Source organism: Geotrypetes seraphini, chromosome 2 (assembly GCF_902459505.1).
Source record: "Geotrypetes seraphini chromosome 2, aGeoSer1.1, whole genome shotgun sequence".
In the NCBI taxonomy this organism is placed as follows: domain Eukaryota; kingdom Metazoa; phylum Chordata; class Amphibia; order Gymnophiona; family Dermophiidae; genus Geotrypetes; species Geotrypetes seraphini.
Window position 1 is genome coordinate 396,032,609 of NC_047085.1, and position 26,349 is coordinate 396,058,957.

The following is a 26,349-nucleotide window of genomic DNA, read 5'->3' on the forward strand; positions in this document are numbered from 1 at the left end:
TTACTCTGCCACTGATATTCAGCATGATACTGGGCAAATCACTGTCTTCTCTTGCCTTGGATGTCCTCATACATTCTAAATGCTGTGTGGAAGGGGCTTATTGTAATCATGGTGCAAAACTCAATGTGACTTGAAATGGTGAGCTAAAAATCCAAATCCAGATGATGGAAATAATCCCTTTTAACTGATGTCTGTTACAATGCATTTTTGGCAACAGAAATCGCCATAAGATAATCAACCAAAGGCATTAGATTACATTTAAAAAATTTCATACGTGGTAGAAAGATGGTGTGTACTGCCTGCAAGTATAAGGTTTGCTGTTCAGGTGTAAGGGGGCAAGGTGTTTTGTTTTTTAAATATACAGTATAATGAATATGCTCATAGTTTGCATTGCTAATGATCTGTGAAATGCTTTTTCATCTTCTTCATTTTGAATCTTGATGTAGATTTGTAGGTTGTAGGCTTTACAAGTCTTTTTCTACTTTTATGGGGAACATGCTTGGTACACTTCTCATTATATCCCACATAATATGAATTAGCATTGATATTTGTTACCAAAGGTGCATTTTTCAAACATTTTGTTCAGGGAAGGTTGTCTTTACAAAAACTACAGTATAATCTCGTTATAACGGACTCGCTTATAATGGAACCTTGCCTATAGCGGACGAGGTCCGCTGGTCGCCATTATAAACATACAGAAAATCATCGCATATAGCGGACTCGCATATAGCGGACTTTCGGCTATAAAGGACAAGCAGGCTCCGCCTACAAGGCGTGTGGCGTGACAGTGATATAGTATCAAAATGCAGCCCAGAAGAAAATGACAGAGTATTTTTCTTTCCAGTACAGTACGACATAATGCTTTAGAACATCTTTTAGTGTTCTGGTTTTGCAATCATTTCGTGCCATACCAATGTTTTGCTGAGTTTTGTTCTTGATGTTGCTGATATGGTTATGCAGTGACTGTTGTTCATTGATTAAACGTTGTTTCAAGTTGACCTAAATAAAGTTTTTTAAAAATGCAACTCTGGATATAACGGACCGTTTTTCCAGGTCCCTTGAAGTCCGTTATAACGAGATTATATTGTAGACTAGATTTGATTAAATATTGTTCAGAGAGAACATAACATAAGAATTGCCATACTGGGACAGACCGAAGGTCCATCAAGCCCAGCATCCTGTTTCCAACAGTGGCAAACACAAGGTCTGAAGCAGTGGTGTAGTAATGGGAGGCCATCTGCTCTGGGTTCCGTCTTGCTAGGGGCACCGGCAGCCCTCCTCCTCTCTGCATCCCTTGCTTTCCCTCGTACCTATTTTACTTCTCTGGTGTGAGCAACGTTGCTGCCCATGTCGACATCGGTGTCCTCTCTGACATCACTTCCTGGTCCAGCACCTAGGAAGTGACGTCAAAGGGCAAGCCGATACCAACGCGGGCATGCTGCTTGCGTCAGAAGTTAAAAAGGTACAGGGAATGAGAAGGGTGTTGCATGCGTTGTGGGCGGGGGAGGAGGCGGGGAGGGGCGCCTCTCACCCTCTCTACACCACTGGTCCGAAGTACCTAGCTAAATCCCAAGTTGTGAAACAGGACTTTTTGCAGGGAATTTCATTCTCTCTGCTTCTTTTTAGTGTCGGTCAGTAAAAATGATAATGCCCACGACCTTCTGAAGTTCAAAATGTACACTCACTATCTCCCATCTGATCTCAGTTTAAACCCCACTTTTCCTTAGCTACAGCAGCAAATGAATCCAGAGACTAGTGGGATGGCACACATCTACCAGCATGAGGAAATAGAGAACTGATTTGCAGGTGCTCCTCTCTAACTTCTCCTGGCCAATCAGTATGCTCTATCCCTAGCAGGTGGATGGATGCCATTCCTCTAGCACCTGGCTTCTTTGGATTTATTGGCTCTTTCTCCTGTTGATTTGTTCTTCAGTGAGTATAGGGGTGAGCAGTGCAGGCTTTGGGGATTGTGCATGTGCCCCCCAGGTCCCTTCCCCACCCTCTCCCCATGGCTTAAGGGATCTGTTGGTTCTCTGTGTTTTCTTTTTCCTATAGGAAACCAACTTTGGCTTCACTGGGTCAGATCTGTTTTGATCTATCAGTCTTAGGCTGCAACTACCAGTTATAACTGTGTTTTTCCTATCTGGAGCCGAGTGAGAGAGTGTGTGTGTGCCTTTAAAAAGTTAATTGGCGTCGGTGTTGTTTTTTCTCAGCACATTTGTGTTGACCGGGAACATGGCGGCTGAATCGATGAAACGGTGTTCACACTGTGGAAAGCGCGGAACACCATCAGGGTTGTGTGTGGCAGGCTGCACGGAGGGGGCTGGCGAGGATCCCATCATGGCGTTGGAGGTGCCACCACTTTCCCGTGCAAATGGTGCTTGTTCATGCTTCCCCTTACTCTCCGGTGCCCTTGTCGGCACAAGCCTAATCGCCACTTTCCGAATGTGCAGATCTTATGCTCGGAGTTTCTGTGGTTTCGGGGGATGCTGCTTCGCAGGGAGCTTCTAACGCGGCAGCCGTGCCATCAAGAACACTGGTGATGCCCTTTTCTCCAGAGTTTGTGATGGTGTTGCACAGGGTGTTTCATTTACAGAGTGCTGGATCCGTTCTGCCTGGGGGGGATTCTTTGGGGGTTTCTGCTCAGGTCCCTGCTCTCCAGCCACAGGGGAAGACGCTTAGGGTCAACAGGAGGCTACATGCCGCAGGGTGGTTCCCGCGGTGGCTGTGGACCCTCGGTTTAGTGTAGATCTTTTTTCCCTCTCTGGTTGCTTCAAGTTCAAGTGGTACAAATTTGTCTGAGGGTGAGTTAGACAACACACTGGTGGGGGAGGCGGATGATCCCACGGCATTTGTTCTGTTTCATAGGGAGGAGTTGTCACCTTTCATGTCTAAGGCGCTGCAGGGTCTTTTAATATTTCACAGGCTGACCCTCAGTCGACGGCAGCTCCCAACCCTCTCATGACTGGCACTAGAAAACCGCCCAAAACATTTTCTGTGCATGAGGTCATGCAGGAACTCATTGCGGTGCAATGGTCCACACCGGAAGCGGGTCTCAGGGTAGCATATTTTTACTTCTGGGTTCCTTTTTTATAATGTATATCTTAGTTTTATTTGGGAGACTTTATGAAGAATGCTATGCCTATAAAATACTGAGTGGAATGGAAAGGGTAGATGTGAATCGCTTGTTTACTCTGTTCAAAAATACTAGGACTAGGGGGCATGCGATGAAGCTACTAAGTAGTAAATATAAAACAAACAGGAGAAAATATTTCTTCACACAACATGTAATTAAATTCTGTAATTCATTGCCGGAGAATGTGGTGAAATCGGTTAGCTCTGCAGGGTTTAAAAAAGATTTGGATAATTTCCTAAAAGAGAAGTCCATAGGCTGTTATTCAGATGGCTTGGGGAAATCCACTGCTTATTTTTAAGATAAGCAGAATAAAATCTGTTTTACTACTTGAGATCTAGCTAGGTACTTGGGACCTGGGTTAGCCACTGTTGGAAATGGGATACTGGGCTTGATGGACCTTCGGTCTATCCCAATATGACAATTCTTATGTTCTTAAGTATTGGTTATTTCAAGGATTATTAACAGTTGGCCCTGTCCAGGTGAAGGTAGTTGAGGTATTTTGTAATTCTATCAATTTTTGATTAGTCCACACTCCTTGATCCTGCGTCTCTATATAAGAATGACTCTCCAAAACTGGTTAAGTTGCCCTGGTACAATTGAGTATACCAAAATCAGGTTAGAAAGTAATTTGCAAGCCTCCTGGATTTCTTGAACTTTTCCACCTTGTTTTTAAATGGTGTTTTTGTTTTTCCCCCACTGTTCTTTGTGAAAAAAAAAATTAAGACAAAGCTGCTACCAGTTTATTTTCCATTGCTTTATTTTAATGGCATATTTTTCTGTTGCCGGATTGACCACTTGAATAATTAATGCACTTGCCATTTACAATTAAAAGTGGCTGAGTACCTGGAGGTGTGGGTAACTTGTAGTTTGGAACCAAATCTTTTCCTGAGCAGCTGCCCTTTTTAAAAGGTACATTTTTATTTGGTTTTGTTTTCTGCCTTAGGAAATTGTGGACAAAGATGGACAAAGCAAGGTGCTCTCTTTCACCGTCCCTTCTCTGTCAAAACCTTCAGTGTACCATGAGGTAAGCTATATATATATTTTTTGGAACAGTCCTGGCTCAATGTAGCTTGCCTTGGGGCCCAAATCCTTCCTTTTGTTTTAAGAGGAGCATGTGGAGAGAATTGATCAGTTCCGCATGAGAGTTAGGCAATCTTTTTTTTATTTTTTAAACAAAAGAATGTTACAGCTGAGTGGCTCATTTTCTCCATAGCAGAAAATCATTTGAGGTCTTTGAGGCTTTGGGTAGCTGTGATTATTTTCAACTTGTATTCTGTATTTCCATGGTTGAGTTGTGCGAAGTGTCCTGCTGTGGTTTTGACTAGCGATAGTGTTTCTCCAGCAGTAGAATAGTGTCAGTCATCTCATGGAGGTTAAAATGAGGCAATGACATATCTGCTAGTCTCAATCCCTGATGTGCTACACAGCTGAGGGAGATAGCTTTACTTAAAGGGCCCATGCTATCTTATTTCTTGTAGCTCTCAAATCTCAGAACTAGAAGTATGCAGGAAGAATTGTTTTTCTTGTGTGTGTATGATTCTGTTTCAGAATGCCGCAATGTGTCAATAGTAAAAACCTATCCTAGCAGATATGAATTGTACCAGCCAGAATAGATGTCAACACTGTGTATTTAGGAGGATTCATTTTGTAAACTTTTTTTTGTGTGTGTGTGTCTCGTACACATATATATATTTTTTAAAATGCCTTTTTATAAAATTACCTGTCCTCCCCACATACAAATATGCACTGTTACAGGTAGATCGCCGACTTGGGTGTAGGCACAAATTACACATGTAGTTCTAAAATACGCCACACAAAAATTGAAATATGGGAAATAAATCTAAATATTATTTATATATGTATAAATTAGTGTATATGTGAAGTGTTCAGAACCCAATTCTGCAACAAAGCCGCAAAAGAATTGATTAGGGACCATCACCACATTCCAATGTCCCTTTGCTGATTCTAGTTTCGCATTAAGATTGTATTACTGAAATTACTAATTGGAGCTAAGGCACTTTATCTGCAAATATTTAGTTTTTATGTTGCTCCAGTTCCATTCATGAATAATGCATATTATAAATCCAAGCAGCTCAGCAGGAAAAGCTTCTTCCAGTGCACACTACTACTACTACTTATCGCTTATATAGCACAGAAAGGCGTACACATCGCTGTACATTTTGACATTTATAGATGGTCCCTGCTTGGAAACATGTGCTTATTCAATAGTGTAGTCTTAAGTTTTCTTCCCTCATTTGCTCCCCTCTAGCCAGACCTAAGTTTCGCCCTTCAGGAGGGGTTGCAAAATGTTGTGACACATTGCAATGAAATGAAACAGAATATAAATAAATAAATACCCCCTCCCACTAAAAAAAAAAAAATCATGTTCTGAGCATTCTCACAAGTTTTATGTCTAATATCGCAAATTTTCACACAATTAAACCTTTTCTCAAAACCTGCTTGAATCGTACCTGAGGGGAGATCAAACATACCAAGCCCCCCACTTTGATCTGTAAAAAAAAATTCTCACTTACGTCGTGTCAACAAATTAAAAGATTCTTTTGCGGCTCTGTTGCAGGAGAATTGGGTTCTGAACACTTCACATATACACTAATTTATACATATATAATATTATTTAGAAGTGTGGCGCAGTGGTTAAAGCTACAGCCTCAGCACCCATTGTATGACAGTAGTCAAAAAAGCAGACAATATGCTAGGACTTATATGTTATAATGCCTCTGTATTGCTCCATGGTGCAACCTCACCTTGAGTACTGTGTTCAATTTTGGTCATATTACCTCAGAAAAAGATATAGCGGAACTAGAAAAGTTTCAAAGAGGAATGGTCATAATGATAAAAGGGATGGAATGCCTCTCTTATGAGGAAAGACTAAAGAGGTTAGGGGAGATATGATTGACGTCTATAAAATCCTGAGTGGTATAGAACAGGTACAAGTGGGTTGATTTGAGTATTTCCCCCCCCTCAAATTACAAAGACTAGGGGACAATTGATGAAGGTACAGGGAGATACTTTTAAAACCAATAGGAAGAAATATGTTTTCACTCAGAGAGAATAGTTAAGCTCTGGAACACATTACCAGAGGATGTGGTAAGAATGGTTATCTAGCTGGTTTCAAAAAAGGTTTGGATAAGCTCCTGGAGGAAAAGTCCATAGTCTGCTGTTGAGACAGACATGGGGGAAGCCACTGCTTGCCCTGGATATGTAGCATGGAATGTTGCTACTATTTGGGTTTTTAACAGTTGCTTGTGACCTGGATTGGCCACTGTGAAGACACGATACTGGGCTAGATGGACTATTGGTCTGACCCAGTAAGGATATTCTTATGTTCTTATCATCCCTGCGCTTGTTCCTAAATTTATGTTCAGTTTTTATGCTGGCTTTGATGCATTTTGCGCAGCTTTAAATCTTTTCTACCCCTCACTAGCAAGGGTCCTCCTTCCTTGCAGCTCTTTACCTGTCTCCGAGCTTCGCTACTGTTCATTTAATGTCCTGGTGACTGCCATTTTCTCTTAGGGCTCTTTACAGGGTGATGTGAGCAATTCCTTTTCAACCAATCACCCCCCCCCCAATGTTCCATCCCCATGCGTCCCATTGTTACCCTATTACCTTTCTTTGCAAACCATCTTAATCTGGCAGTGTTGGTGAAAGGGAAGGAGAACAAATTAACTCTCCATTCAGTTAAATTGAGCAATTGAGCAAGTTAACACACCAACCAACAATTATACCTGCCAAAGTCCCAGAGTCCTGCTGCTGCTTCCTTCCATCCACTCCACGGACCCTATTCTTCTGTCTTGAGCTGATCCAGATAACTGTCTTGCTGCTGTCACCTCCTTGGTCGGGAATCTTGCCGCACCTCCCTCTCGTATTTTCAGATTTACTCTCGTATTTTGAGACCTAGATCCCACTGTTTCTTCTCATTATCGCCCGATTGCTAACATACCCACACTGACAAAAATGTTAGAATCAATTGTAGCTAGTCAACTTACTGACTACCTTGATAAATTTTCCCTTCTCCAGCCATTTCAACATGGATTCCGTTCTAATTTTAGTACCGAAACCCTACTGATCTCTCTCCTTTCTAAAATCCAACAAATTCAATCCCAAAATAAATATTCTGTCTTACTCCAATTTAATCTTTCTGCAGCATTTTATGTGGTTCATCATGATATTCTTCTCCACTTGCTTTCAGATATAGGTCTTCACCAAGTAGTCCTGGACTGGTTCTCCAAATTCCTTTTGTAGCGTTCCTATTCATTGAGCCTTGACGGTAATACATCTGCTTCTGCTTCATGGTAACCCTCTTGTGGAGTTCCTCAAGGTTCTCCACTCTCACCGATATTATTTAACCTCTATATGACCACTCTTAATATTCATTAATTGTCCACTTGTGAAACCTTACTCACGTATGCTGATGACATTTTTATCCTGATAGAGATAGATCCGGATACTGCTGATTTAGTACCTAAAATAAATCTTTGTATCTCTAAACTTCTAATGTGAGCCCAGTCTGTTTGGATGAAATTGAATGCGTCTAAGACGAAACTATTGTGGCTTGGCCCAAAATCGGATTGTCTCCCTAGTTCTGTAGTACTGGCTTCTGGATCCCCACTACAAATTGAGTTTTCTACCAAGATCCTAGGAGTCCTTTTCGACTCCTCACTTTTTCAAGGACCAAATCAACGCTGTGATTAAGAAATGTTCTTTCAACTTATGCATGCTGAGGAAGGTCAGACACCTTTTTCCATCTTGCTTCAGTCGATTATTTTATCTCACCTTGACTACTGCAATGCCCTTTACCTTACTATTACTAAAACCTGTCTTTCTAGACTACAGTTGGTCCAGAATACAGCTGCTAGATTGATTTTCGGGAAGTGCAAGTTTGATCATGTACCCCACTGCTCTACAATCTTCGCTGGCTCCCTGTATATTTTAGAGTCCAATTCAAATGTGCCTGTGTCACTTTTAAAATTCTCTGTAGCATTTTTACTCCCCTAGTTCCTTTATCTTGGAACTCTTATAGATTCTCTTTTGCAAGGGGTGACCAACAATTCAAGCTGTCCTGTCCATCTAGTAAAGGTATTAAAAGAATCAAGACTTTTGGTCAATCTCTATCTTTTATGTTTACTTGACTTTGGAACGACCTTCCACTTCGCTTAAGAAGTTTTGGCTCCCTTCCTTTTTTTACATAAGTCTTTGAAAACCATTTTGTTTACTAAACATTTTGGAAACTAATCTTTCTTGATAATTTTTTATTTGCCTTTATTGACCTAATTTAGCCAATGTAAACCGAGTCAAGAGTTCCTGGATTGAAGGCTCGGTATACAAAACTAAGCATTAGATTAGATTAGATTCACTGAGAATAACACATACCTGACCCCACAGCTGTGCAGAGCAGAGCCATTTCCCAACCGAGTGCTGCCTATCTCGTTGAATACTCATTGAACAATAGTAGTTTGTCTGTTGTAACTCACTTCTTTTTGCTTCCCAAGCACTCTCGTAATTGCCACTCTATCCGCTGTAGCTGAGGATGCGGTCTCTGTTCCTGCTACCTCAGTGACCTGATTTCTTTGCACTCTTTCTCAACGCACTTGATATGTTTTGCTAGAAGCCATCTCCCTCAAATCTTGTCCAACTCTTGATCCTTCATAACTTCCGGTAAGCCAATCATTGTTTCTATTTTTTTTTTTTTCTGATATTCCTCTTCTGCCCAGTAGTATGGCATTTTCTCCTCTTAGCTCTGCAGTCTGCTCATTAATGTGGTCCACCTCATTTTGTGTCATGTCAATCCTTTGCTTCACTTCTGCTGTGTGATAACACTTAAGAATAAAACTTTTCTCTAATTTCTTCCACCAACAGGAGCTCATTCATCCGATCTTTCAGTGCAGCTGTTATACTTTTGGAAATTTATGTGATTATGTTGAGTGGGCGTCACTGCTGCCTCCTCTTCCCTCCCCCCACCAGGCCACCATCTTTGCAAGGCTCTCCTTTCTTTCTGCTGCTCCTTGGGGACTTAACAGACATATCACATACAGCTAAACAGGAGTGACACTCCAGCACTTCAGCTTTCAGCATGTCACTTAGGCTTTGAGACTTCAGTATTGCTTTATCAGTTACCATATGTTGGGGGCCAAAAAACCAATTTTTGCAAGCTTTTGGTAGGGATCTTCTGACCACCTCCCTCCCGCCCTTTCAAAAGGACATTTGTCAATCGATAAATAATGTTGACACCTATGTATATGATGCAGTTATAATTGTAGAATCTCTTCTCTGCTTATCTTTGTGGGTTGTGCTTGCTTTGAAACCTGACCTAGTGGATTTATGAGTCAAAGACTTTTTTTTTTCTTGTCTAGCCTTCCAGCATTGGATCCATGGTGCTTACTGAGGGGGCACTCTCCCAGCATGGACTCAGCAGGGTTGTGTACAGTGGGCCTCATCCACAGCGGGAAATGTTAACAGCTCAAAACAGGTAATCTTTGATAGGCAGTCACAAGAAGAAAATTATTGTAGACGTGTGTATAGAGTAGTAGATTTTGCCAGGCTTTAGCTTTTACTGTGACTTTCTTGCCTTGATAGATAAGGTATTAAAATTTTATCAGGACTCTAAGGAGCTGGGGGGAGAGGTAATAAGGGTGGTATGGAGGACCTTTCTTAGTTGGGGGGGGAGGTGTGGAATTGTATCTGCAAGAATAGTAGGAAAGGGGGAAGTCTGAAATGTTTTACTGTAATGTAAAATCTTTTTGAACAAACCTTTTTCTTGTTTTGCTTTTGTTTCTTTATTGGTGTTCAGTAAAAACTGATTAAATATAGTCTTATCAGACGTTGAAAGAGTGATTAAAAGCATTTAGCACGTTCCATTTCAGGTTTGTTTATAATACTCCCAGAGTAGAGATTTGTCCAGAATTATTTGCATTGCCTCTTTTCCTCATCAGGTACTGAAGAAAAGGTTGTATATAGAAAGATTGGCATTTCTCCAAATCTGATCACATATACAGATGACCCTGTGCTTTTATTTGCAAAAGATAATTTGATTTGCAGAGTGCGGCTTGTCTTTATTTGCAACATTCTGGCATGCTCACAGGAAGCAACTATTTACAGCACTTGGGGCTAGATTCCCAAACCTGCCCGATCGGGACTGATCCGTGCCTGATCTGGGCAGGTCCGATGGATTCCCCAAACTACAATATGCAGATGGGGGCGATCGGAGGAGATGATTTTTTTTTTTTTTCCTATCTGCCCATTCGACTGAACTTGTTTAACTTGGGGATTGGGAGTTATATGAACTTTATTGGATTTTTATACATTTTGAGTATATATTTTTTATTTTTTACTTTGGAATTGTGCACCTGGAGAAGTCACAGGCACTGGCAGTTTGCTGTAGTAGAGCTTTACATCTCCATCTTCTTTCCTGCCTCCTATATACAAGATCAAGCAAGATAAGTAATACTTATCTTTTAAGGCGGTAGGCAGGAGATGCTATGATTGTGGTTGCACCACTGCCAGTGAGAGATGGTGTTTAATCTTTAACTGAGCACTATTTTCACATTTACGCGTATATATTTTTTTTTTGCTTATTTTTTGTTTTTAATTGTTTGATCTTCTAACTGTCAGTGTATTACCATGGTTAATACTGAGACAAACACAGTGTTGGGTCAGTCTGCCAAATAAGGGTCTTGAGGGTATGCTTTGGGGTTCACTAAACTACCAGGTATTTATTTTAGGGAGTATAGGGGGAACCTGAGCTAAGGCAGCATGAATTTAAGGAGGGGGGCAGTTTCCATGTTTTCCTTCATGTCGGGTGTGTGTGTGTCAATCATTGCTCATGCACTGACAGGAAGGGAAATCCTATTGATTGGTATAGAATTGGAGCCCAAATATCTTTTCAACAGAGCTATAGAAGTTATCAATTTATTGTACACAATTTTTTATGATTTATATTTTTATAATTTATATGAAGTAATGACGAGTGATAGTCCACTATAAAGCTAAGTGGCTCTCTTTTGTTTTATATTAAAAGTGAAAAGAATACTTGAAGAGATAAAAATTAATAAAATTCAATAAAAGTTGGACTGACGAAGGTAGCAACCGGTAGCATTTGGTGCCCAGCTGCGTTCTGAAGGTCCATACAAAAATTATAAAAATCATAAAAACTGTGTACAATAAATTGATGACTTCTTATCTTTAGCTCTGTTGAAAAGATATTTGGGCTCCAGTTCTATACCAATCAATAGGATTTGCTGTGAGACACAATTATATTGAGTTTACAACCGTGGCATATATATTCAGGAGTGACAGGAAAAGAGACATTTTACTCTTTAGCAAATGGCTGTGTGTTTGTGTGCTGCTTTTTCTAACGCCACACATTTAATGCAGTGGCAATTTGCATATTACTTTCGAGGAGCTCAAATTTTGATAAGATCTCATTAAGAAGCTGTGTGCTGAGTGTCAAAAGTGTGACTCTATTGCAAACTTTATTGCGTTTACCTTTTGATCTTATTTCAGATTGTCCTCTTTTCAGGTATTAAATGCCATTTCTGCTTTGTACTGTATTTTTCTTGTACACAGTTTCAGTACGATTCAGTTTTCTCCCACTACTCTCTTCTGTTTTGTACCACATTTAAGCTTTAGCTGTGCCCTTTTTTTTTTTTTTGTACGTAGCTCTTATCTAGAGCTATCAATGAAAATGAACTGTATGTTATATTTGGGTACAGTAAGTATATCTCTATTCTTAGAGGATTTATGACCTAAGGACCCCTTTTACAAAGCTATGTAGCGAGTCTTGGAATGGCAAATGAGTGGGAATTGAATGGGCTACGTCACATCTGCCTCATGGGAATTGCTACCGTGATTTTGTAAAAGGAGCCCTAAAGGCTCTGTTAACATGTGTTAATGTGATTTAATATACCTTAAGTAACTCAAGCCTCGATTCTCTTTCACTCCCGTCACTAACTGTGCTGAATTTGAATTGATGTGCGTTGTCCGTGCTTGATGGTAAATGAAGATCTTGGTTTGTACCTAAAGCACTGGAGAGTGAATTGATTTGGCCAGCTTCACAGAGAGCCTCGGCACAGCACTGGGATTGAAGCCTGTTTCGCTCCTCCATAGCCTGATATGACTTTAGCAAGCTGTTTGAGTGGTGACGGGTCAAAAGCGCGTGAGGACAAAGGCACGCCGACAACCGAGCGCGGACAACTGAGTGCAGGACTTCATCGCGCCGAAGAAAACCCGTATTTTAAAGGGCTCTGATGGGGGGGACCCCCCTCTACTTAATAGGGATCCCGCTGCCTCACGCTGCCATGTTGGGGGGGATGTGGGGGGTGTAACCCCCCCATTATACTGAAAACTTAACTTTTTCCCTAAAAACAGGGAAAAAGTTGTTTCCAGTATAATGAGGGGGGTTACAACCAGTGTTCCCTCTAAGCGGGCGGGTGTTGTGAGCAAACTTTTTTCACCGTGAGCCAAAAATATCGGGCGCCAGCAAGTTATGAGCCAACTCGCCCGATTCTCCTCTCGCCGCCCTGCCATCTGCCTTACGCCTCTTCCGATCGTGCGCTGTGACGAGAAACGTGTGCGCTGCGATGTAATATTTTGTGCGCCAGCGCACGCCAGCGCAGCTTAGCGGGAACACTGGTTCAAATGGTTTTATTTATTTCCCCAAATTTATTTTTGTTATACGCATTGAAAATATTTGATATTGCGTTTAAATCAAAATCTCAATAAACTTGAAACGAGTGCCCGTGAGATTGTGGGAGGGTTAAATACTCAAAACTTAGAAGTTTTTGCTACGCCAGCTTTCTGGTATCTTTACATACAGTGGCGTACCTAGCATATGTAACATCCGGGGCCCATCATTTTTTGGCACCCCCCCCATCTGTAAGAAAAACATGATTTTTAGTAACAAACCACACGTCACACATGAGTACCTAGGAAAAGGCAGCATCTTACATATTGCAGTGAGCAGTACATCAATACACCCATTGTAAAACTAAACAAGCCAGACCAGCACAGATCAATCCTACACCGTCAATCCTAACAGAAAACCATGTCTTTCGAACACACAGAACACAGAAAACACCTTCGCCTAGTAAGGAATATGTAATCACAAACTAACCCCTCCCTCTTTTACAAAACTGTAGTGTGGATTTTAGCTACGGAGGTAACAGCTCTGATGCTCATAAAATTCTGAGCATCAGAGCTGCTACCACCAAGGCTGGTGCTAAAAACGCTTCACAGTTTTGTAAAAGGGGGGATAAAATAAAAATACATAGACAAAGGTTAAATTGAACCAGCAAGAAGCTGGACTCTGCATACAATGCTTCACAGAAACAGTGACACATGTCTCCTAAAGCAATAAATAAATAGAAATTTTTTTCTACCTTTGTCTTCTGTGGTTTCTCCTTTCCTCATCTTCTTGTAACTCTCTTCCTTCCATCCACTGTCTGCCGTCTCTCTTCCCCTATATGGCATCTTCTCTCCTTCTATGCCCCTTCCAGAAACTGTATGCCTCCCCCTTCCATCTCTCCTTTCACCCCATTGGTCTGGCATCTCTCTCCTCGCCTTCCCTCTCCCACACCTCTCCTCATAGTCTGGTATCTCCCCTTCCCTGATTCTCTGGCATCTCTCTCCTTTCCTTTTCTTCCATCTTTCGCTCCCCCTCCATGCTCTCACATCTCCCCCTTCCTTTTCCCTTAGACTGGCATACCTTCCTCCTACGCTCCAAGCCCTGGCATCTCCTTTAATTCCCTCCCTCATCTTCCTTCTCCCTCCAGCTGGGTACCGCAACACTCTTCCCTGCAGCTCTGCACTTCCCCACAATTGCCATGCTTCGGTTCCTCTTCTTCCTTCCTTCCTCCCCCCCCCCCGCGGGACCCTGCGGCACCATCAACTCTTACTCCCTCTAATGTCGGCCCTGCAGCTCCAGACTTCCTCGCACCTTCTCCCCTCCCCCTTTGGATCGCTATTATTTTAAATGTTATAGCCGCGGAGCTGTATCCATCAGTGGAGATGTCTAACCTCGGCCTGCCCCGGAACTCTTACTGCAGCAGACGCCCGTCTAGGCAGGAACAGGAAGTCACTGTTGCAGTAAGAGTTCCGGGGCAGGCCGAGGTTAGACATCTCCACTGATGGATACAGCTCCGCGGCTATAACATTTAAAATAATAGCGATCCAAAGGGGGAGGGGAGAAGGTGCGAGGAAGTCTGGAGCTGCAGGGCCGACATTAGAGGGAGTAAGAGTTGATGGTGCCGCAGGGTCCCGCGGGGGGGGGGGGGGAGGAAGGAAGGAAGAAGAGGAACCGAAGCATGGCAATTGTGGGGAAGTGCAATCCCCCCAATGCGTCCCCTTACCTTACCGACGCGTGTGTGCGCTGTGAAGAGAAACTTTGCGCTGCGATGTAATATTTTGTGCGTGAGCGCAGGCCAACGCAGCTTAGCGGGAACACTGCTTACAACCCCCCAAACCCCCCACAACGCCAGCGCAATCTCTATTAAGTAAAGTGGGGGGGGGTTCCCCACCAACACCCTCCTGTCGGAGCCCTTTAAAATACGTTTTTTCTTCGGCGCGATGAAGTCCTGCGCTCAGTTGTCCACGCTCGGTTGTCGGCGCACCGTTTGAGTACATTACTCATATACAGTCCAATTCTTCATTGATCCATATATATTTTTATCAATATTTTTCTTGTTGCTTCATCTTAAGTTATTAATATTTATTATCTTTATGTAAGATGAATTATCTTCAGCACGTTCAAATTTCAGCGGCGCTCCACCCAACATAAATTCATGTTTCATCCATTTCATCAGGGTCGAGGTGCAACACAAAACGACCACCTTGACCCTGATGAAGTGGATGAAACATGAATTCATGTCGGGAGGAGCGTCGCAGAAATTTGAACGTATTGATGATAATTCTTACATAAAGATACATTAGGCTAAAAATTGAACTAATTTTACTGCTTTATTTTCTCAGAGGAGGACTCAAAATGTGTGTGGTTTCACAACTGTAACATCATGCAGTTCTTCCTGGAGGAGTGTGTGACGCAGTGGTTAAAGCTACAACCTCAGCACCCTGGGGTTGTGGGTTCAAACCCACGCTGCTCCTTGTGACCCTGGGCAAGTCACTTAATCCTCCCATTGCCCCAGGTACATTAGATAGATTGGGGAGCCCGCCGGACAGACAGAGAAACATGCTTGAATATCTGAATAAATTCATGTAAACCGTTCTGAGCTCCCTTGGGAGAGCAGTATAGAAAATTGAATAAATAAATATCGTGATGTGGTTTTGCTGCCTTGTGTTGGACTTGAGGCTGTATATATAAGTGGCTTGCTCTGGAAACTTACAGCTGCAATTGGAAGCATGAGGCTGTCCTCTAAGTTTTAGGCCAGGTACTTTAAGCTCTACATGAGAGTCAAAATTGCAAGTGAAAGCAGGAGTTGGTAGTGGGTTTTCTATTGGGTAACATGGAGCTATTTCAGAAGACCAATTTGAGATCTTAACATGAAAATATTTTTTTTTCTTTCTAGGTTTGAAGTGTTGGCATTTCTCTTACTTTGTTACAATGCTGCTTTATCCTATGTGCCCTTGTTGTCTCTACAGTCCTTGTGCCACATATGTTCTAGGTAAGTAGTGGTGATAAATGGTGTGCAGTGTAATAAAACCAGCATGGCGCACTATAAGTGTCTTGGATTCAGTTTTTTTAAAATATTTTTTTATTAGAGAATATGGATTCTTTTGGGTGTAGGGTAGAGGATATAGTATATTTGTACTTCTGAAAGAATTATCTTCACCCAAGATAAATTTTGTTTTTGAAAATGATTAGGAAGGTTTTTGGGTTGTTTGTTTTTTTTTTTTCTAAATTTGTACAGGTTGTTTCCTTTAAAGAACAAAACCCCCCCCCCCCAAAACCCACAACTCATCTATTTTGGACTATATACACCTTTTGTGTAGGGCAAATTTTGAAATAACTGACAGGATTTATTTGGATGGTCAGGCTGGGTGTGCCGTCTCAAGGCAACATTGCCAACTTAAAAGTAAGTTGTTTCATCTTGGCCTTGGTTCTGTATTTAAAGAAATGTTCATGTGACAATCTCTGTGGGATAGTCAAGTGAGCTTGGAGCCAGAAATGCTGCTGTTTTATGCCACTTAAATCTGAGACCTTGTTATTTCCACATAGGCTGGGTATGCAGATATTTGGGTTTGGAGATGCTATGCAGAAGGTGCTATTAAAGTACAGGAGAGGGGTAGAAGTGTGCTGTGGAATACAGAATGACGCTGGGCCAAATTGTCCCCATCCCTGCAGGATCTCTCTATCCCTGACCCATTCCAGCAAGCTCTGTCCTCTTTTGCACAAGCCTTGAACACTTTAAAATCATAAGTGTTTGAGGCTTATGTGGTTAAGGCAGAGCTTGCAGGAATCGCACAGGGATATTAAGATCCGACGGGGACAAATTTGTCTCCGTGCCATTTTCTACTGTAGAACTTCTTGTTTACATTGGAAGTGCCTCACTGTTTCTGCTCATGGGTCTGGCTATTTCTCAACCACAGCATATTAACAGGAAGTAACAGAAGCTGCGCATCTGTCTTTTTTTTTTTTTTTATTTTAATTAAAAGTTGATTGCTGAAGGCAAAGAAGAATCACTTCCCTATTTCTTATCACTGGTGCTTCTGGTCCAGCACAAAGTTGTTATTTACTATTGCAGAAGATTTTGGCCTAGATTCACTAAACTTACCAATCTGGATCGTTCTTGGACGATTCTTGGCTGAGTTCTGCCGAGCAATCGATTCACAACAGATTCTACATGCAAATGATATGATCGGACGTGCGCCCTATGGCGATCGAAACGCGCAGAGTATCCTTGTTGGTTAGTGATGCAATTTATGAATGTGTTTGCTCTTTGCCCTTTACTACATAGTTAGTGGGTGGGGTTTATTCCTGCACATCATTGGCGGGTGTCGAATGCGCCGCCCGCAAAGCACAAGCGAGCTCAAAAGAAAGGGGGAGAGGTGGCCGCAGTTTACTTTTGCTGGCCCTACGAGTTGGACATTTTTAAAAAGAAATGATTTGTGACCGACGCAGTGAAGCTGGATTATCGAACAGAACACGCTTTAAACCCGAGGGCTCGCAATGCGCTTTTTACAGAATATATATAAAAAAAGGAATTCTTATGCATATGTAAAGTTAATTTACAGTTTTATTTTTAATTTTGATGGTTGTTTTATATGGGGTTGTAACCTCGATACTGATATTTCAGGGCAGGAGAGTCAGCAAGGATAGTAAGCGACTGGTCCTCAGCGGTCACTTCTTTTCAGATCGGCAAACCCAATCGATGTTTCTTCTTCTGCTTAGTGAATCGATCGCTTCCTACTTTTGCATGCCATTTGCCCTCATTTCCATGATCGGATCGGGTAGGAGATTGTTTGGGCAGAAGTTTAGTGAATTGTGTCGGGGAGCAATCGTAAAACTGGTTTTGCGATCATCGGGACAGGATCGGAAGGTTTAGTGAATCTAGGCCTTTGTCAGGATTAGTTATAATGCTTTGAAGATAAGTAAATGTACTAGTAAACCTCTGTTCATAAACCACAATGCCATTTGTGTTTTCTGATATGTTGCTGTAGGATCCTTCTGAGCCTGTATGTTCATTTAGTGGGGAGGGATGATGATAGCTTTGCAGTGGCAATTGGTCTCGATAGTGGTTTCTCATGGCTGGCATTGTATGAGGGCAGAACTGTTCACTTTTAGATTAAGTGAGCACATTTGCATTATTAAGGATTACCTAGAGAAACGAGGCCAGTATATGGAGCATTTTACGGGTCGGTGTTTTTCTTTGGAAGAGCAGAGCTGCCATCATATAACATGTGTTTATCTGAGAGCACACTTGGGGGCAGATTCTCAAAACTAAAGTCTGCATTTAATGTGCTCGCTAAACCAGCCAGCCGTCATAAGTAAGGGGAAGGGGGGTTCGTTGGATGGGAGGGGGTGGAGGGGTTGTGTGATGGGAAGGAGTGGGCATCTGTCCCGCTGCCGGGGGGGGGTATGTGGTTGGGTAGGGGGTTGCATGACTTCGGCAGCTCGACTTTTTTTTTAAAAAAGCGTTTATTCTGCGCATGTGCCCATTGCTATCACCAGTGATGGGCACATGCAATTTAGTAAACTCTGCCAACCTTATTTACATGACCATTTCTTGGAGAATGGTTTGATTTTTTTTTTTTTTTTTTTTTTTAATTTGCTACAATAATGGCTGCGACAATGACCCTTGATCTTTTAAATGTAATAATCCCTGTTTCTGGTAATCTCTTGGATGGCATAGAATGAATTGTATGCAAGTTAAAGCTTGTTCATTGTGTGCTCTGATTTTATTATTTCATTATTCTTCACTTAATTAAATATTCAAACTAAAGAGCATTCAATTATGCTTCAGTTGTGCTTTGAAAATCAACCAGTGAAAGAGAACATAAGATCATAAGAATAGCCTTACTGGGTCAGACCAATGGTCCATCTAGCCCAATAGCCTGTCCTCGTAGTGGTCAAACCAGGCCACTCGTACCTTGCAAAAACCCAAATAGTTGCAACATTCCATGGTTTAAATTGTATTCTAATTTCCTACCTTTATTGCTTTTTAGGAGAGGCACTGGAAAGACAAAAGACATTCAAATATGAGTTTGTGGTTTTAGGACCTTCCAAATTGCAGTCATGTTATCCCATATATTTTTTAGAGATTCTGGTCCTTCGATAACAGGGGGGGAAGGGGGAGTGTTTGGGGTTTACAAAATACTTAGAATCAAATGTAGGCAAACTGAGGAAAAGTGTGATGTATTCAACAGGGAAGATAAAATATGAAAGCACTAATACTTATGTGTGTGTGTGTTTTTCTGGTGTGGGTCTTCTACTTTTTTAGACTTTCAGCTCCTCAGGTTCTTACTGTTGACCTTCCTGGACATCACCATATTTGATCCCTCAGTCTTAGCCTCCAAGTTCTTGTGTCTCGGAAGCATGGATCACAGCCATTACGGCAATCCTGTTCTTGTGCTGACTTTAACCAGTCACTAAGGGCTAAATGCACTAAAGCAGGGATCTCAAAGTTCCTCCTTGAGGGCCGCAATCCAGTCGGGTTTTCAGGATTTCCCCAATGACTATGCATGAGATCTATGTGCATGCACTGCTTTCAATGCATATTCACGGGGGAAATCCTGAAAACCCGACTGGATTGCGGCCCTCAAGGAGGGACTTTGAGATCCCTGCACTAAAGTCAGCGATCATCGCTAAGCCTGTTTTCACAGCTTTAGTGACAATCGCTTTTACCGACCCGATGCACAAAATGGCTCACCGTGTGTTTTTCCCCTCGATCGCCCATTTTCTGATCCCTCCATGCAAATTAGCTAAAACCCCATGCAAAGTACCCAAGCGATTGATGCACTAACATTACTTGGCTATGCAAAAAACAAACAGGGGTTTTAGCTATTGGTAACTGTGTTACCAACAGGTCTGCCTGTTTTTTTTTTCAATGGCACAGATATTTTGCATGTGTTACACATGCAAAATATCTGTTCCATTAAAAAAAAAAAAAAAAATCAAATCATTTGCATGCAAACATGGTAGCGTATCAGTTGCCTGTCTAGAATCAACAAAACAGCAATCCAGTTCTTAATACCGACTGACTTTAGTGCATCTAGCCCTAAGTGCTGTAATGACCTGGAGTTCCCTTCCTGAGCTGTGAATTAGAGAATGACATGGGGACAAATTTTTCCCTGTCCCTGCAGGAACTCAGTTTCTCCGTCCCGTCCCCTTGAGTTTTGTCCCCGTCCATGCCCCATTTCTGTAAGCTCTGCCTTAACTGCTCAAGCCTCGAACACTTATGATTTTAAAATGTTTAAGGCAGGGCTGCCCAAGTCCGGTCCTCGAGATCTACTGGCAGGCCAGTTTTTCAGGATATCCACAATGAATATGCATGAGAGAGGAGATTTGCATACCAAGAAGGCAGTGCAGGCAAATCTCTCTCATGCATATTCATTGTGGATAACCTGAAAACCTGGCCTGTCAGTAGATCTCGAGGACCGGACTTGGGCAGCCCTGGTTTAAGACTTGTGCAGTTGAGGAAGGAGCTTGCAGGAATGGGGCAGGGGCATTAAAAAAAACTTGCGGGGAAAAAGTTGTCCCCGTGTCATTCTCAGCTTCCCCAACAGATACCAGGAAGAAGCTTTGGGGATTAAGCCCTGAATGGTTTGATTAAATAGTTCTGCTTCATAAAGCTTGCTTTCTCTTACATGTGTTTGAAAAGTGCTGTAGGTTGCTTTTTTTTACTTCCACATTATTTTTAGAAAGTAGTTTTGGTTAAGTGATTTTAAATGTTTCTTGAGCACAGTTAGAACTACTTAATTCTGCACGTTTATCACTAGATCTTTAGGCCAGCTCCAGTACCCTAGTTTCTACTTTAAAAAATTTGTAATTTGTTAAGCAAAACAAAGAGGCTATCCTAACTTTGAATATTGCCACTAATAGATATTAATGCTGGTTGGTGCTGATTACTTGATATTCATTGTTGGCCAGTGTTTGGATACTATTGCTAAATATCTGATGTATTTTTAACTGTGACCATTTACTTTTTAACAAATGCCAACAGCATAGGCTAAAAAAGGACTACATAACTAAAAAGAGAAGAGCCAAAATTCAAAGGCTATTGATAGCAATTATTGCTGTAGTTTTATACTTTTATTCTCTACTTTTAAGGGCATTTTGATTGGGAAAGAAGTATACGAGGGGCGTTCAATAATTTATCTACCTCAGTAGGAAAGAAAAGAGTTTTCAAAAAAATGTTTTTTTTAAATTTTTCAATATAGTCCCCTGATAGCTACATCCACTTTTCCTGCAGTAACTTTAACCCTTTGAAAAGAGTTCTTCTGTTGGACTTTTAAACCAGGACGTCACAGCTAGAGAATGACACGGGGACCGTTTACCGCAGTAAATCCGCAGGAATGGAGACTTTTGCAACTGGTTTACCGCAGGAATGGGGACAAGACCTTTCACCGCCCCGCAGGAATGGGGACAAGACCTTTTACCGCCCTGTGGGAGCTGTAAAAGTCTTACTCCTGTGGTAAAAAAAAAATTGCGCCTGTGTCAGACTCGGCATCTTCTCCTCAGCTCCTCTTGCGTCTATTTTACCTTCAGGAGCCAGCCATGTCACGATGAAGACAGAAGGAACCTAAAACCAAAGCCTGAGACCATTGTGATTTGAAGAATAAAATTACCAGACAACAAAAAGAAAAAAAAATAAATTTATTTTATATATTGTGATTAGAATATTTCAGATTTGAAATATGTATCCTGCTAGAGCTGGTGTTAGACAAACTGGGGACTGCAAAGTCCAGGCTGTGCTTCTTTAGCTTCCAGCTGACTTAGGGCTCTCTCTCTGACCAGGAGGCAGTTGCCCTAGTTGCACTCCCCTAACATTATTCTTGCCATGTGTGACTAAAGTATTCTGTTAGCTTGATTTTTCTATGTAGCATTCTGTAGTAATTTGGTTTGTTTAGTTTTCACAATAGTGAAGGGGATATTTGTGAAAGGTAGGGGAGATGGGTTTTGTTGAACCTTGCTCTGTTTTATTTGTGTTTATAAAATAACAATGGTCAGAGGAGAAGCTTCTGCCTATACACGCGTGACTGCAGGGCGGCACAGGCAGGCTTCGCCGGCATCAGTTTCTTTTCTAAAGCGCCGCAAAGGTAAGGGGGAGGGAGATAGATTTAGCCGGAGGTAGGGAGGGAGGGAAGGGGCCTCGTGTGCAATCGGTGACTGTGCGCCTTCCCTCCCTTAAGTTTCTTTACGCCGTGAAGGTAAGGGAGAGGGAGGGAGATTCTCAGACCGCTGGAATAAGATTGTGATATAGTGACCAACGTATGTGGAAAAATACATATTGGGGAGCAGATGAGTTATTAAGGGGGAAAGGAATGAGTTTTTTTTTGCTTATGTAATCTTTCCCCTTTAAGTACAAATCTCACTTCACAGATAAACATTGCAAAGTTTACTTCCAGAGTATCACCTTTTGCAGTGCTGTGTTCCAAGAGTGTGATTTGCTTTCTCATGGCTGAGAGACTAATGCACAAATGAGTGGGAGCTTCATCAGCAGATTCCTACTCAAGTGCCTCTTTATACCCCTGCATAGCTTTCTGCTTAATGAGCACTACTGAGTGGAATAAAACCTATGGACAGACCCAGCCAGCTGCATCTTTTTAGACGAAGCAAATCACGATCGAGCGATCTTATAAAAATATTTTTCAAGGAAAGTCATTTCATAGCTATGAATGCTTTCGTGCGATTCCGCGCAAGAATTGTTTTCTCCTCCTTGATAATATGAAGAGCCATGAGCGCTACAGATTTCATTTCATCTGGTGTCTTGATCACAAACTAATCTTTGACTGGATTTCTAAGCTAACCCTAAATTTCTCATATTGTATTTATTATTCATACTATATTTTTGGACAACAAACATCCACTTGTTAAAATGATGAATTTAGTCTTAGTACTGCCAGAGGAACTAGTTTTCAGAAAGTCCTGTAGGAAGAGGATAGGGTTTGTATGCCAGGGTCAAGTTTCAAGTTTATTAACTTTTTAATATACCGACCATCACCAAGTATCTGGCTGGTTCACAATAAAATTTATACAGAGGAAAAAAGAAGAAGAAAAAATTTAAAATATAAAATGTAGTGGGTGAACATTAAAGACATAACTTGACTAACATGAAAGTGAGGATATGAGGGAAAGGGGGGGGGGAAAGTTACATATTTTGGAGAAGAGAGGGAAATAGTGGGGATGGGGAAAAACATATTGGGTAGGATCGCTTTTATGCTTTTAGTGCAGTGGCACTAGTTTCAAACCATTAAAGCACTTGTCATGCCCCCTGAACCTTTGCTGTCTGGGACCCTGCATTCAGTTCCTGGGACATAAGTGTGCGTCTGTTTGCCAGGCTGGAATTGATTCCTTTGCACAAAACTGTCATTCTCCAAAATGAATTCCTTTCGCTCATAAATCTGTGCGTTCTTCATCTGTAAGTGAATTTTCACTACTGAGCAGTGAGGTGGTGTTCACAGTAGGGCACTGTTCTCCATTGTGTGGCAATGGAGCTTCGTTCATTATGAGCTCCAGTGCTCTTAGATCCTTGTGTTAATGGGTTCCTTTACAAGTAAAATAGGATGTATTTCAGATCCCATGAATGCTTTATGTTGAAATTGTGTTTTGCTTCCCTTTATGGAATTTCTAAAACACACGGAGAGCTAATTTTAGAGGACGTTTTGTTTATTCTTTCCGACCCAGCAGAAGTTGGAAAGAATTAGAGAAAAGAGGTTGAATGTCTTTTTTGGTAAAATAACTCTTCAAAAATTTTAACAGAATAGGGTGAAACTTGGCATGAGAGGAAAAATTAGTAAAAAGACACCACAAGTTAAAAAATAGGCTAGATTGGGCTGGGAGTTACAGAGAAATGAAGAAATGGCCCAGTGTGCTTCATTGGCAAAAGAGGTTCCAACTTTTGTAGTCGTAGAAGCTCTGTGAAATGTAGCAGAGAACAGGGTAAGGAAGTTTAGGCGTTCCCCGTTCTTTCACTCCCTTAACAACCCCCACCACATCTGCCATATCACCTTACAAACTGCGCCGCTGCCCCCACTCCCCCGTCACAGACACAACACATGCCACACACAACACACAGCAGCGATATATGCACCCTTCCCCCCCACACATACACATAGGGAATGTTAATATACTTACTTAACATAAATATGCATTAGGCAAGTCTTTCAATTGAAAGGAAACTCCAGCAAGAGAGGGCAGGGGATGAAGTTAAGAGGTCATAAGCTCAGGAATAATCTAAGGAATTACTTTTTTTTTTTTTTTTTTTTTTTTTTTGCAGAAAAGATGGTAAATGTGTGGAATAGAGGTGGTAGAGACAAAGACAACTGTCTGAGTTCAAGAAAGCATGGGACAGGCACATGGGAACACTTGTTCTAGGAATAAGCAGTGGATTTCCCCAAACCATCTCAATATTGGTTATTATGTGTATTGCAAAGTAACATCTGTTAACTGTGGGCTGGGTCAGATAGAGCCATTGGCAAACTTTGCACATGCTTCGTGCCCACATGCTTAAGCAGCCCTGTGAGATGTGCTCAGGACCCAGAAGGATAGGATTTCCAACTTTGACTTGTTTCAGAAATCAACAGGATGTCTGGTCATTTTTCTGAGTTTGAAACCTCTGTCATAAATCATCCTTTATTAGAAACTGGAACATCTTAAACACATTTTGTTCTCATTGACATGGTTAACTTTGGAGGTTGTTATGTACTAGTCTTTAAGCCCGTTACATTAATGGGTGCTAGAGACTCTTCTTCCTGTATAAAGTTGTTTTTTGGGTTTTTTTTTCATTTTAGACTTCCTCCCCCTCCCTTTCCCCTTCTCGTCCCACCTTTCGCTTTTTCAACCCCCTTGCATCGTCCGCTCCTTCTCCTGCGTGGGCCACCAGAGCAGAGAGGATGGGGTGGAGGGGGCTGCCGGCCGGGGCCGGCGGAGAGGAGCTAGGCGGCTGCAGGAGTAGCAGCAGCCACTGCCGATCGCAGCCTCTGTCCTGCCTTCGCCTTCTTATAGTTTTCTTCACCGATCCTTTGGAGAGCGGCCTGCAAGGTTCGCTACAGCGGCTGGCGAACCTCAGCAGGCCGCTTTGAAGAGGACCGGTAGCGGGAGGGAGGAGTCCCTGGCACACGCGCCTCCAGCTAGCGCAGGCGCCGTGAGGACTGGCACAGAAGCACACCTCACGCCACCAGGACTCACGGACTTTCGACCGCGCATGCGCGCTCTAGGGTTTTATTATTATAGATACATTTGCAATTTATATTATTAGCACAACTATTGTTAAATTGTATATTTCTTGAAAATGTATAAATAAATAAATTTAAAGTTTAACCCCACCCAAAAAAAAAACCCTCTGTCTGTAGTTCTGCTGTCCTCCCCCCAACTCCTTTTCCACTGGCAGTTGAGGGTGAAGGACTGGATGGCAGCTCTAATTGCAGGAAGGCAGGAAGATCTGTAGAAAGTTTCAGTGCTATAGAAGTTGACATTTCTGCATGTGGTGGGAGGCAGAAGATAATAAACTCCAAAAATAAAAATGCCACAATCCCATTTCTCTGAGAGAAGCAACACTCACAGCTGCGGTATACATACACTGATTCACTGTAACATTGTGATAAAGACAGTTTCAAAGGTTCAGTTCCTTCCTCCGTCATCTCTCTTCCTGATCAGCGAACACACACGTGTACAGACACGAGCATGTACCCCCACCCCCCACACATATAGGTATTTACATACAGTAGGATTGGACAGAGTTCTATAAGCTGTTAGAGAGCATGAATGTGTGATGAAAAAGTTGTGAGCCAAAGGCTGGATGAAATTCCTGTATCGGGCATGTGGTTTTTAGGCACACTATCCCTTTTCTAGTATTAGCCAGCCTTGTATGTCATTGTAATGAGAGATGCTGTGGGTTCAAAGCTAGCCAGAGGAGAATGAGGGACCAGTAAGTCTCACGCTTCCAAAATGGCCTCATGTGCTGTCATTTTAAAAGGCACTTCTTAACTAGTTTCCATTTTTCTCTCTGGTATGTCTGGAATGAGCTCTGTTTCCTTTCAGAAGTAGAATGGTGTGGTGGCCATGTTAGTCCACTTTCTAAGGTAATATGTGGAAATAAGGTAATACCTTTTTTTATTGGACTAACTCGATGCATTTTATGATGAGCTTTCGAAGGTAACCCTTCTTCAGATCAGAAGCGAGCAAATGTTGACAAATACACTTCCCCCTCCGTATTCACGGGAGTTAGGGGCAGAGCCGGCCCGCGAATGTTAAAAAATCGCGAATAATATTCGGGCCGGTTCGGCCCTAACCCCCGCTTCCCCCAGCTATTTTAAGCCCTGAAAGCCCCCCCTTAAGCCTTACCTGGTGGTCTAGCGGGTTTTCGGGGCAGGAGCGATCTTCCCTCGCTCCTGCCCCGTGCAGATCGCTCACAGGAAATGGCTGCCTTGAGCTCCCGTAGTTTCTCGAGCCATTTCCTGTGAGCGATCTGCACGGGGCAGGAGCGAGGGAAGATCGCTCCTGCCCCGAAAACCCGCTAGACCACCAGGTAAGGCTTATGGGGGGGGGGGGTGGCCGCTTTCAGGGCTTAAAATAGCCTGAAAAA

The 26,349-nt window shown here is 42.2% G+C and overlaps 1 protein-coding gene across 4 annotated transcripts in view; it reads left to right on the forward strand.

Annotated features, from left to right (window-relative positions):
• FAM126A (family with sequence similarity 126 member A) overlaps positions 1–26,349 on the forward strand; it is an 88,100-nt gene that overhangs the window by 12,529 nt on the left and 49,222 nt on the right. For all 4 annotated transcript variants that reach the window (XM_033930881.1, XM_033930884.1, XM_033930883.1 and 1 more), the window contains 3 exons: positions 4,080–4,160; positions 9,508–9,623; positions 15,673–15,768. In XM_033930881.1, the coding sequence (XP_033786772.1) occupies positions 4,080–4,160; positions 9,508–9,623; positions 15,673–15,768 (293 nt within the window). The remainder of the gene's footprint in view (positions 1–4,079; positions 4,161–9,507; positions 9,624–15,672; positions 15,769–26,349) is intronic.